The sequence below is a fragment of the Ovis canadensis genome, chromosome 24 (genome assembly GCF_042477335.2).
Source record: "Ovis canadensis isolate MfBH-ARS-UI-01 breed Bighorn chromosome 24, ARS-UI_OviCan_v2, whole genome shotgun sequence".
NCBI lineage: Eukaryota > Metazoa > Chordata > Mammalia > Artiodactyla > Bovidae > Ovis > Ovis canadensis.
The window spans coordinates 13430264-13444481 of NC_091268.1; the positions used below are offsets into that span (position 1 = coordinate 13430264).

The 14218-nt window shown below is 36.7% G+C and overlaps 1 protein-coding gene across 1 annotated transcript; it reads right to left on the reverse strand.

The window, feature by feature from the left end:
* Window positions 1-382: 382 nt before the first annotated feature.
* On the reverse strand, window positions 383-1000 carry LOC138429751 (olfactory receptor 5J3-like). The gene has a single exon (XM_069571472.1). It carries the CDS (start codon window positions 998-1000, stop codon window positions 383-385), a length of 618 nt encoding a protein of 205 aa, XP_069427573.1.
* Window positions 1001-14218: the final 13218 nt, after the last annotated feature.

Genomic DNA, 14218 nt, shown 5'->3' on the forward strand with positions numbered 1-14218 from the left:
CGTTGGAGTTTTCTATTGATTTGAGTCAATGACAGTTTCTTCTAAATTCATGGTGAGTTCTTTCAGAGTTTATCATGATAATTTGTTAGAAAAATATATATATATATCAGTTTTTCAAGAATGAAGCCATTAAGTTGCAAAACAATGAATGATGAAATAGAGAGATTTTTAGTCTCCTTGTCAAACTCAACACTTGTGTCTCAAATTGCATGAGTCTTGATTACAGTTGTGTTTGTTATTGTATTTGTTACACAATGTTTACAAAATATATTTTCAGATTAATTTTAGATTGGAAAAGCCGCGAACAGAACTGCATCAAGTGGAGGTTCTCTTATGCCATTTTGACCGTTTTGCTGCATCTCTCACATCCTTATTCCTCAGACTATAAATCAGTGGGTTTAACATGGAGATCACCAACAAAGACTTTCTCCTGTTCCAAGGAATACTGAGAGCTTGGCTGGATATAGCTGAAGGTCACAGACCCATAAAATAAGGTCACAGCAGTCAGATGGGAGGCACAAGTGGAGAGGGCTTTGTGCCTTCCCTCAGCTGAGCTGATTCTCTGGATGGCGATGATGATGTGAATACAAGAGACCATGATGATAATAAAAGTGAACATTGCAATGACCCCAGAGAATATCAAAAGCAGCGTTTCATTGTTATAAGCATCTGAACAAGAGAGCTTCAAAAGAGGGGAAATGTCACAGAAATAGTGATTCACAATGTTAGGACCACAGAAGTCTAGTTTTAGCAAACCTATTGTGTGTGTCAAGGAGTTAAAGAGTCCTCCCGAGTAAGATAAAAGAACCATCTGAATACAAACCCGTTGGGTCATAATGACTGTATATAACAGCAGCGTGGCTATTGCGACATAGCGGTCATAAGCCATCATAGACAGGAGAATGTCTTCTATGGTTACATACAATGCAAAAAAGAAACTCTGTATAACACATCCAGAAAAGGTGCTGGACTTACGTTTTGAAAGGAAATTGACTAGCATTTTACGAGAAAAGACAGTGGAATAGCAGATATCACAAAAATGTTGCCAAGGAAGAAGTACATTGGAGTATGAAGCTGCACATTTAGCCAGATCAATATGATCATTCCCCAGTTGCCTATCAGAGTGATAAAGTAAGGAAAAAAAGCAGAAAGAGAGGGACCTGCAATTTAGAATTTTCAGTTAAACCTAACAGAAGGAATTCCTTCACACCTGTGTGATTCCAATCCGCCATACCTCCAGGTTTGTATAGCTCTTTAGCTGCAGAATAAGATGGTATCACTCAGAATATATATATATATATATATATATATATATATATATATATATATGATTTCTCCATGATCTGGTGTCCATAATAACAGGAAGCATCTAGGTTTAGCCTGTAATTAGATGAAAAAAGAAATTAGCTTCAGTACCAGACCTTGTGTTTGCTAGACAATACATTTATAATGACTCACATTTTTAAAACTAGAGATTATTTTATTCCTTCCTTCTCAGTTTCCACATAGTCAACATTACAATAAGGAAACTATCTTAGATAATGAAACTACTAATTGGTATAACTGACATTATAACCCATATATGGCTTATATCAACCACCTGACTGGTCAATGACGCATATAAGTTCTCTGCTTACAAGGGTTACAGACTCTGTAATAGAAATGATTTTCTTACCTGTGGCTAACCTATTCCTATTTTTTAATACCCAGTTAACTGTTGACACTCATAATATTCAACTTCTTTCGTTTACAAATCTCAAACATCAGAAAATTTTGCCTCACCTATGCTAAGATTTCCCACTTGGATGAACAATGGCTGTGCCTTCCATGATAGCTGAAACAGGAGGAAGTGATAGAGACATATTTTCATTTACTATTTAGTATTAAAGCCCATCAAAAACTAGCACTGTTATTTAACGTGATAATTTTTATATCGCACTTTTGTATTTGCCTTCCCATCTCTCTCTCTTTTTTTTTTTAAGCAACATGAAAACAACAAACCCAAAAATTTCATGTAAGGAGGTAAGCCGTGAGTGTGAAGTGTCAAAACTATTACCTTCACATCTCTGAGGGTTTTTGTTGTTTGTCTTTTTTGTTTTTATTAGCATTAAAATAACAAACCCAAAAAATGTCACGTGAAGAGTCAAGGTGTGAGTGTGAAGTACCAAAATTATATTGGTCAGATACGTGTTGTTAAAAAAAAAATTTAGGCTGTCACTCAATTTCATTTGCTTTTTTGGCATGATATAATGTTAACTCAACAATATTTATGATTCAATATCAATAAATTAAGCATTTGTATATACTTTCATGGGCTTCCCTGGTGGCTCAGAGGTTAAAGTGTCTCCTTGCAATTCAGGAGACCTCGGTTTGATCCTTGGGTTGGGAAGATCCCCTGGAGAAGGAAATGGTAACCCACTCCAGTATTCTTGCCTGGAGAATCCCATGGACTGAGAAGCCTGGAAGGCTACAGTCCATGGGGTTGCAAAGAGTCAGACACAACTGAATGACTTCACTCACTCACTTAACTTTCATATGTTTAATATATACTATTTATTACATGAGGCCTTGCCAAGGAGCACCACTGTAAAGAACCCTGTGTTATTGCAGGGGGCACTAAAGATCTGGGTTTTATCACTGGGCTGGGAAGATCCCTTGAAGGAGGGCATGGCAACCCACTCCAGTATTCTTGCCTGGAGAATTGTGATGGACAGAGGAGCCTGGTCAGGTATGACTGAAGAGACTTAGCACACATGCATGCACACTTACTACATATATATTACTACTTTCTGCCAAGAAATGCTATATTTTGTTAGAGATGAAAAAGGAAACGTCATGCTCTCAAGGTGTTTACATGCTATTAAAGAAATGAATCAAATAAGCACCTATTGATATTTCACATACAACAAGGGTGAATACTATGAAGAAAAAAAAAAGGCAGGAGACGGTGAATAAAAAGTGAGGATAGTTACTCTGTTGAGTACTAGTTTCTTATTGCTGCTGTAACAAGTTGGCAAGAATTGGTGGCTTAAAATAACAAGCATGTATTTTATGCAAGGCACTGGGTTAGGCATTATACATCTCAAGAGGGATGTTTGAGTTGTGCTGTCAAGGAACTTAAAGTCTATGGAGGTCAGGATATGAGTAAGCTTGGGATGTAAAATTCAGGTACTGTTAAACAAAACCAAAGCTTTCATTCTATTAGTACAGAGGTTCATCATTCACAAACTGAGATTATAAACTTGATCATGTTTACACTTTAGATCAATGAATTTGGGAATCAAAGTCTACTATATCCAGAAAAAAGAAAAAAATAATTTAGTGGAAACTATAAGTAACTTTTTTTTTTCCTGTTAAAATATCTACATTGTAAAATACAGAATTAGTGTATTATAATTTGTATGGATGTGAGAGTTGGACTGTGAAGAAGGCTAAGCACCAAAGAATTAATGTTTTTCAACTGTGGTGTTGGAGAAGACTTTTGAGAGTCCCTTGGACTGCAAGGAGATCCAACCAGTCCATTCTGAAGGAGATCAACCCTGGGATTTCTTTGGAAGGAATGATGCTGAGGCTGAAAGTCCAGTACTTTGGTCACCTCATGTGAAGAGTTGACTAATTGGAAAACACTCTGATGCTGGGAGGGATTGAGGGCAGGAGAAAGGGACGACCGAGGATGAGATGGGTGGATGGCATCACAGACTCGATGTACGTGAGTCTGAGTAAACTCAGGGAGTTGGTGATGGACAGGGAGGCCTGGCATGCTGCGATTCATGGGGTCGCAAAGAGTCAGACACGACTGAGTCGCTGAACTGAACTGAACTGACTGAATTTGGTACTAGGTGATCAGTCTTGCCCAACTGTTTGCGACCTCATGGACTGTAAACCACTAAGCTCCTCTGTCCACGGAATTATCCGAACAAGAGTACTGGAAAGGATTGCATTTCCTCCTCCAGGGGATCTTCCAGACCCAGGGATCAAACCCCTGTGTCTTGTGTCTCCTGCATTTGCAGGATAATTCTTTCACTAATGTGCCACATGGGAAACACAAAAGCACATTTATGTCTTTTTTAATGGGAATTTTTCCCCCCTCTGAGGATTCTTAGTGTAATGGGGACATCATGTCACTGGTGTGTTCAGACGAGGATTGAAACAGGCTGGAACCTGAGACCTGGGACTCTTTGTTACAGTGCTTGCACCTGGACAAATGTCTCATTGAGCTGAAAAACGCAAAGAAACTCCGAAGGACTCAGAGATAACTGTGCACATGCACAGTTGGGGGCAATTATGGACAACAAGATGCAAAAAAATCAAGCTGTTCCTCTCCACCCAAAATAATAATAATAATAATAAGACCAAAAACCCAGCTGCCACTTCTAAAGAGCTGGGAACAAAATTATGGTGTTGGGAGCAAAACCAGGGTACTTTGCATGCCTCCTGCATTTAACACCACCAAAAGGGTGGGGGAATCATATAAATCACCCCTCCAGCCTGCTTGGGACCCCCCTCTACTCTCACCCTATAAAAGGAACAGCTTGTCCACCTTTGAGGAGCAAGTAAGGGAACCTAAAATGCTTTTCATCCCCCCCCCCCCACCTCACTGCATCAGGGTCACAATAAAGCCATGCCAGAATTTCTTGTCTAGCCTCATCAATTTCTATTGATTAAGGAGGGTCAAAATTCTGACCAGTAAGAAGATGGTTTGAGTTCCAATATAACTCTTCTTTTGACCTGTTGCATATTCCTTATAATAATAAAAAGAAACAAAGAAAACATGTGCGTATAAGTTTCCCTTCATTATTCGGAGAAAGGGAGGGAAAAATGAAGTTCTGTGCCAGTTTGATTAGCATAAGTCACATGGAGGATGTAGCAGTTACCTGAAGCACGATATTGATAGACAAGCCTCAACGTCAGGACACAGGAAAACCAGGCGAGAATCCAATAGGTTAAACAGCAAGAGTTCAAACAACAGCTTTATCAATGGAACCCATAATAGAAAACACGAGGTAGGGAAAAGTGTTACATTGCCCTAAAGTACGCTTTTCTCTCATGCTGTTAGAATTACAACTAGAACACAGAGTCATTCTGTCACTAAATTTGGGATTTCTGATACCAACGAGTATCATTTATCTGATAAAATTAGAGTCTGCTTTTGAACAGTAATAATTGTGAGTATTCCCTTAGGAAAAAGAACTACTGGAAACAACAGTTTTGTGACTGAAAGACATAGTTAAATGCAATTCTTCCAAATCTCAGAAAGGTATCCTGAAAAGTCAAGATTCCCCAGAGAAAAGTATTTGTTTAAAAAATATGAAATTCCTTCACTATAGTTTACTTTTTACTTGTAACTCCAAACGGACATTAGAAAAAACACAATCAATAATGATCAAGGTCACAATAAGAAAGATAATGGTGAGAGAAATCACAAAATTAAAAGCATTTATCAGGATAATAAAAAAGTGATCCCAGCCAAGTATCTATCAAAACAGTCAAAACAGTTTCAAAATGATGGTATAACTATGCTGTAAACCAAAACTGAGCTATCTTACTATATTCTCTCACGAAACTTTGCTTTCCAAATACAATTACATTTTTATAATATTTACAACTGAAATCATAAAGTATTATGTGTAAACATTGCATTTCACTTTTATTTTGTTCATGTTGCTACAGTACAGGTACATATAGATTGATTGCATGCTATATGAACTATTTGTTATTAATAAATTCATGACTATGCAAATTTATAAGTATAAAAATATGTATTTCCATGTTTAGCCACTCAGTCGAACCCAACTCTTTGGTGACCCCATGGACTGTAGTCCTCCAGGCTCCTCTGTCCTTGGGATTTTTCAGGCAAGGACACTGGTGAAGGTTGCAGTATTTCCTTCTCCAGGGCGTCTTTCTGATTCAGGGGTTGAACCTTTATCTCATGTGTCTCCTGCACTGCAGGCAGAGTCTTTACATACTGAGCCATGGAGAAGCCAGTATATAAATATACTTATAGCTTAAAGTAATATAAACTATAATTTTATGATTAAAGTTGTTTATAAAGCATCACTCCACACACACACACACACACACACACACACACACACACACACAGAAACTTAAATAGCAGTCATTAATAAAAAATTTAAAAGAAATACTATCAACAACCACCACCTTGACATAATGAAAGACTCATAACTACATAGATCATACTGTCTAATTTTAAAATAAGACATATTGGGAATTTCCATGGTCCAGTGGCACTCTTACTGCCAGGACTCCAAGTTGGATCCCTAGTTGGGGAATTAATATACTGTAAGCAGCACAATGTGGTCAAATAAAATAATAAAAATAATACATATTTATTTGTAGACAACTTTATCCAGGCACAGTGGATTTGCATTGGGAAGAAGCAGAAGCTTGTAGCAAAAGCATTCCTGTGTTCTGTAGATTGTGTCTGTGTGCATCACCAGCTTTTGTTACAGACAGGATGCAATGATAAACTCAAGAAAAGTAGAAAATAATTCTTTAAATATTATTATTAGAACCATAAAATAAATGTAGAATAAAGTTTTTATTAATAAAACTATTGCTAATAAGACTAGGAAGAAATGCTTTTTCTAGTACTATAGCCAAATAAATTAAAATTCTGAGATATAATATTCTACTTTCCATAGAATATCTCAAATTTACTGCAACTGTGAAAATGGCTTTAAGTTACCATGTTTTAAAATCAAAATGTTAAAATGATATTATTCAGTTGTGTCTGGCTTTGTGAGTCCATGGACTGTAGCCTGCCAGGCTCCTCTGTCCATGGAATTATCCGGGCAAGTACGGGAGTGGGTTACCATGCCTTTCTCCAGGAGATCTTCCCAATCCAGGAACTGAACCCAGGACTCCTACATTGTTGGCAGATTCTTTACCATTTGAGCTACCTGGGAAGGCCCTTATTAAATACCATAGCCATACACAGACACATGAAAATATTGAACATGTGTATTAAATAAATAGTTCCCATTTAAAAAAAAAAGAGAGAGAGAAAAGAAAACATTTAAAAGATAAATAAAACACAGACTAAGACATTGTTATCTGACTGTTTGAGAAAAATACTGAAATCATACAGCTAGTAAAAGATTTTTAATGTGAAGTAATAGGAAATGTCAAAATTTTAAATAAAACTATTGCCACTTCCTAAACATACTCACAGTTAAGTCCAGAGTAAGTAGAAGATCTAGAAAAGACCAAGTTTTCATGATCTTAAAGGATTTATTATTGAAAGTAAAGCTTTATTACATTTGCTTCTTTTTCTTTTGGGGCCACAGTTAGTATTAATAGCTCCTTGTGTAGATGTGAATCTCAGATGTCCACAGGCTGAATCATTAGCAACTTTTCTATTCTCTTGAGACTGAAACTAATCAAAACTGCAAGTAGTCTCAATGGTTGTTCAGTAGGTGCCTCTGCTCACCCTTTTTATATAAAATGTATTTTTTTTAGATAAAGCAATTTAAAAAGTATGTTCTCTAAATCTTAAACATCTTGGGATAAGGTGCAACACAGACCTGCAATTGCAATTGCATCTAAATGCCATTGCAGAAACTAAAGATGCGTGTTTCAATGACACAGACACTACTCAGACAAGTGTTCAAATATTATAATGGTGAAACAGCTGCAGTTGTCCTCTTTCCTGTAAAATGGAACCATTCAAATATACTTTATTTACCTCATTGATTCATTATGAAATTGACCAAGTGACTCAATGGTAAATAATCCACCTGCAATGCAAGAGACACGGATTTGAACCCTGGGTCGAGAAGATCCCCTGGAGTAGGAAATGGCAAACCACTCCAGCATTGCTGCCTGGGAAATCCCAAGGACAGAGGAGCCTGGTGGGCCACAGTCTAGGAGGTTACAAAGAGTCGCACATGACTGAGTGACTAAACAGCGCACAATATCATATTCCAAAATTTTAACAATCATTCACATTAAAGTATTATGAGAGATTACACACACACACACATGAAATCAATTCAATTGCATGCTCTCTTTTTGGCTTATTAATATAATCAGTTCAGTTCAGTCACTCAGTCATGTCTGACTCTTTGCAACTCCATGGACCTCAGCACACCAGGCCTCCTTATCCATCACCTACTCCCGCAGTTTACTTAAACTCATGTCCATCGAGTCAGAGATGCCATCCAACCATCTCATCCTCTGTCATCATTTTCTCCTCCTGCCTCCAATTTTTCCCAGCATCAGGATCTTTTCAAGTCAGTCAGTTCTTCACATCAGGTGGCCAAAATATTAGAGTTTCAGCTTCAGTATCAGTCCTTCCAATGAATATCCAGGACTGATTTCCATTATGATGGACTGGTTGGATCTCCTAACTGTCCAAAGGACTCTCAAGAGTCTTTTCCAACACCACATTTCAAAAGCATCAATTCTTTGCTGCTCAGCTTTCTTTATAGTCCAACTCTCACATCCATACATGACTACTGGAAAAATCACATATTTGACTAGATGGGCTTTTGTTGGCAAAGTAATGTCTCTGCTTTTTAATATGCTGTCTAGGTTGGTCATAGCTTTTCTTCCAATGACCAAGTGTCTTTTAATTTCATGGCTGCCGTCACCATCTGCAGTAATTTCAGAGCCCCCCAAAATAGTCTCAAATTGTTTCCATTGTTTCCCCATCTATTTGCCATGAAGTGATGGGACCAGATGCCATGATCTTAGTTTTATGAACGTTGAGTTTTAAGCCCTGCCAATATAGGTAGATTTAAGGGTTTAGCCCTTGGGTTGGAGACATCCCCTGGACAAGGACAGGACAACTCACTCTAGTATTCTTGCCTGGAGAATTCCATGAATAAAGGAGCCTGGCAGGCTGCAGTCCATAGGGTCTCAGAGAATCAGATATGACTGAAGTGACTTAGCATGCATGTATGCAAAATATGATAAAACCATGTTTGTTTATTTGTTTGTTTACCACACTGGTGACTAATTTTGTACAAAAATACAGTGAAGCATAGGCATATATAGTTAGGACTAACAGTTATGTTTCAGTTAAAAGAACTACATGTACTCTCTATCATACTTAACAGTGTTTACAGTCACTATAACAAAATATAGATTCTCAATGTTATTTCTGAATCTCCATTCTTATCAAGGTGGCAAATATTACCTCATATTTTTCAAAAATATATTTTTTACTTACTTCTGAGAAAAAAAATTAGCTACAGATAAATTGTTTGAATGACAAACTACCCAACAATTGCACTCACTCACGTTCTAACAACATAATGTTCAAAATTCTTCAACCTAGGCTTTAGCAGTATGTGAATCAAGAACATTCAGATGTACATGCTGGGTTTAGAAAAGGCAGAAGATCAGAGATCAAATTGCCAACATTCACTGTATCATAGAAAAAGCAAGATAATTCCAGAAAAAAATCTACTTCCACTTCTTTGAATACACTAAAGCCTTTGACTGTGTGGATCACAACAAACTGTGGAAAATTCTTCAAGAGATGCAAATACCAGTCCATCTTACCTGTCTCCTGAGAAACCTATGTGCATGTCAAGAAGCAACAGTAGGAACCTTACATGGAACAATGTACTGGTTCAAAATTGGGAAAAGAATATGTCAAGGCTGTATATTGTTGCCTTGTTCATTTAATTTATATTCAGAGTACATCATGTGAAATACCAGACTGGATAAATCACAAGCTGGAGTCAAGATTGCTGAGAGAAATACCAACAACCTATGAGATATGTAGGTGATATCACGCTAATGGCAGAAAAAAAAAAAAAACAAGGAACTGAAAAGCCTCCTGATGAGGGTGAAAGAGGAGACTGAAAAAGCTAGTTTAAAACTCAAAATGCAAAAAAAAAAAATTAAGATCGTGGCATCCAGTCCCATAATTTCATGGCAATTAGAAGGGGGAAAAGTGGATACAGTAACATGCAATTTTATTTTCTTGGGCTCCAAAATCACTGCGGATGATGACTGTAGCCATGAAGTTAAAAGATGCTTGCTGCTTAGAAGGAAAACTATAACAAATCTAGACAGTGTATTAAAAAGCAGAGACATCATTTACCCACAAAAGTCTATATAATCAAAACTATGTGTTGTTGTTGTTGTTATTTTTTTTTCCAGTAGTCATGTATGGATGTGACAGTGGTCCATAAAGAAGGCTGAGCACCAAATAACTGATGCTTTTGAATCGTGGTGCTGGAGAAGGCTCTTGGTGTCCCCTGGACTGCAAGGAGGTCAAACTGGTCAATCCTAAAGGAAATCAACCCTGAATATTCATTGGAAGGACTGATGTTGAAGCTGAAACTCCAATACTTTGCCCACCTGATGTGAAAAGCCAACTCATGGGAAAGATCCTGATGCTTGGAAAGATTGAAGGAAAGAAGGAAAGGGGGTGACAAATGAGTTGGTTGGTTAGCATCACCAACTTGATTGACTTGAATTTGAGCAAGCTCTGGGAGACACTGACGGATAGGGAAGCCTAGTGTGCCTCAGTCGCAAAGAGTTGGGCTTGACTTATTGACTGAACAACAGCAACAAATTCCTTTGAAGATATCTACTTTGTCCTTTAAATATATTTTTTTTGCCTTATGTCACTAGAAAAATTGATATTTTTCAACTCATGCCATTAGACAAATTAACCCCTGATCTCCGAGACTCATTATAAAGGCAATCAAGATTAGAATTGGAACATAGATTTTAATTCTGACCTGAACTGAAGATAGTCATCAAAATGCAGATATTTTCTATAGCAGGAACCTGAATTTAGTATTTTAAATTTACATTCTTATGACTGAAATGAAATATATATTTTCAGTATTTTCTTTCTCTGACCATAGATAGGCAGAAAAGTAAATCTAATTGAACATAATTGTTACAAATATTCTATTTTATTCTGTAATGTGGCTTTTTATTATGTATATGTATATATTTTTCTCATTTTATATTTTCATTAAAATTATGTCATGATTTTCTGTGTGTATATTATCAGGCTAAATGTTATGAATTATACAAGGGCTCAAGAAAGCAAGGATAATCAGAGACTATTTTATTAGTTTGTAATCTGTCTTAACAAAAGGATGTAGATGGAGAACCTAGTTAGATTCTAAACTATTTGAATTCAATAGTGGTGGACTTTTCATTCTTAACACTGACATTAGATTTCAAACAATAATTTGGTTCATTTCTATTGTTGAAGTATCAGTCCAGACACTTGGGGTACAGAGTGGGGGTGGTGGTGGTTTCTTGAGCCCTTGTATAATTATATGATTTTGACTGTGGGTAGGATTTATACTTTCTTTTAGCCAGTAGAATGTGGCAGAGATAGTGGGGCATGACTTCTGTGCTTATGTCACATAGGATCTAGCTTTAATAAAATAAGCTGCCATGTTGCGCAGGCCCACACTGCAAAGAACTGAGGGTTGTCTCCAGCCAACAATCAACTAGAAACTCAGTGCTGACTTCTCTAGCCAACCGCTAGCAAGAAACACAGTTCCTCAATCCAACAGATTGTGAGGAACTAACTGAATTCTGCCAACAGCTACGTGATCTTGAAAGCATATTCTTCTCCAGTGGATCCTCAAAAGAGACCCTGGCCCTGACAACCTCTTGAATACAGCCTTGCAGAGGACTCAGCTCAGCTGTGTCCAGACTCTGGACTTACAGAAACTATGAGATAAACACTTTTAAGCTACTGCATTTGTGGTAAATTGTTACGAAGTGATAAGTAACTTCTACTTAAAAGCTGAAAAAAAAAATAAATGTTATGAATTAGGGAAATACTTCAGACCAAAATAAATAAAATAATATCTGAGTTTTTCTTACCAAATTATTACTCTGACTTAAGTTCAGGCAGTGACCTTACTATTATGGGTTTCTCTTGTGTATGGACAGAGAAATACAGTTGAGAAAGATTTTTAGTTTTCATCTAGGTATAATTTGCCTCCTAGGTATAATTCGGGACATTGGAAAGGTTTGGGTACATTTTTGGTTAACCTAAATAGGGAGGATGCTACTAGTATCAAGTGAGTAGAGACCAGGTAGGCTGCTAAAACCCTAAACAGTACAGGGTAAACCTCTCCTCCTCCTCTTCTTCTACTAACAAAGGCGTATTGGCCCAAACTGTCAATAATGCTGCTTTTAGAAACTGTGCTAAGTAAACTTCTACAATTTTATAGTTTACATGGAAATTGTAGTTTACTTATTTTAGACTAATTTATTTTTGTAAATAAAAAATGTCTTAAATTTAACAGGTTCCTGTTAAGGAAGTTGACATGCTTCTTTGTGCAACCTTATGGTCATGAACACAACAGATAGATGGTTAGAAGAGATCAGCTCATTCCATGAAAATCTCATTAACTTTTTGCAGCAGGAGGAAACACTAACATTAAAGGAATGATGAACAACAACCCTTATTTTTCAGAAACAATTCAAGAATAGATCGAATGAATGACATTGTACTCTGTAATCCAATAAAGTTTTCATTGAGGGCAAATATTTCAACAGGATGAAGGGACACTGAGTTGAATCTTAGGTTCCAATTTTTTTTTAACCTCTCATAGCCTCTCAGAATCTCTGGAATGCTTCATGGATATTGTTAAAATTCATTGTTTCTTCTAGGAAATCAAACTCAGCCACTATCTTAAAATCATATAATAATGGTAAAACAATGAACAAGTGTATGCCGTTACATTGTAACAGGCAACAAGAGCTTTACATATATTCTAGGAGATTTTTACACATTTGATCATTTAACTCTCAAATTATCCATATACTAGGAAGATTAGATATATTAGTTCATTTATACTTCAAAACAATCCATTTCATTGGTAATATTTTATTATCTTTATTTTCAGGGTTGTGATCCTGTGACAAACCCAGCCATTTATAGCTCTACAATTACAATGCACAGTATGATATATTCTTATCTGCACAGTGTATTCCTTTAACTCTGCTGAGATAAAATAAAAAGGAAATTAGGACTCAAGGATTAAAAGTAACCACAGAAAATGTCTAATAATTTAATCATCAAAACTGATTCCAGAGAAAGGATTCATACTTCAATTGATTTACATGGTCAATTTACAGAATACAGTGATCAAAGCAATTGTTCACCTCTTCCTGAAGATAGAGTCAGTAACTTATGTGTAAATAATTAGTAATATATATGTTAATAGTCTTTACAATATTCACAAGCTTGTTTGGTTTTCCCAGATATCCACAGTGAATGAAAAAGTCTATTATGGTAATCAATCTAGGCCAACCAGTCCATCCTAAAAGCAATCAGTCCTAGGTGTTCATTGGAAGGATTGATGATGAAGCTGAAACTCCAGTACTTCGGCCACCTCATGCGAAGAGTTGACTCAATGGAAAAGACCCTGATGCTGGGAGGGATTGGGGGCAGGAGGAGAAGGGGACGACAGAGGATGAGATGGCTGGATGTCACGGGTTTGTGTGGACTCCAGGAGTTGGTGATGGACAGGGAGGTCTGGTATGCTGTGGCTCATGGGGTCACAGAGTCGGACACGAATGACTGACTGAACTGAACTGAAAGAGAAAATACATGCTATAATTTCACTCTCTCCTAATATGAATGTGACTATCACTATACGTGCTTCTGTCTGGTTTTCTGAGAGCCACTGTAATCACCATTATCTATCATGAGTAATGTTAAATTTCTCTGATGGTAAATGCTCTTTAAGTGCAGAATCTAGGCTTACTTTCCCAAACACAGAAAACTGGGTTTACTCACTCATCTATCCATTCATTTATCCTATCCATTTATCCATTTATTCATTAAATATATATATACTGAGCACATGCCCTACACCAAGCTGCATAGGTGTTGGAAAAATCAACCAAGATACATATTCCCAGCTGCCAAGGACTTTCTCGTATGGATAGGTTGACAGACAAGTCAACAAATACCTTCAATATTAAATGATAGAGAATATTAAACAAATCAATGTACAAAGAGCAACTATTATTTATTTTAATTCAGAAACATTTCACAGAGCAGAATTTTGACAAGTCTGTTTTTGTAAGAGACAATAAAAGTGTTTTACAGAATAGAGGATGAAAAGTTATTTTTATTTCTGAAAGGTGGGGAAACGTTTAAAATATTTGACAAATAGGATGATGTACAGCTGATTATCATATTGGAGGGATAAGCTATGCCTTAAATATTCTTAAGTAACTTCAATTC

Bases quoted from the DNA above. Each gene is read 5' to 3' on its own strand.
- LOC138429751 (XM_069571472.1), bottom strand. From the start codon at position 1,000: ATGCTAGTCAATTTCCTTTCAAAACGTAAGTCCAGCACCTTTTCTGGA.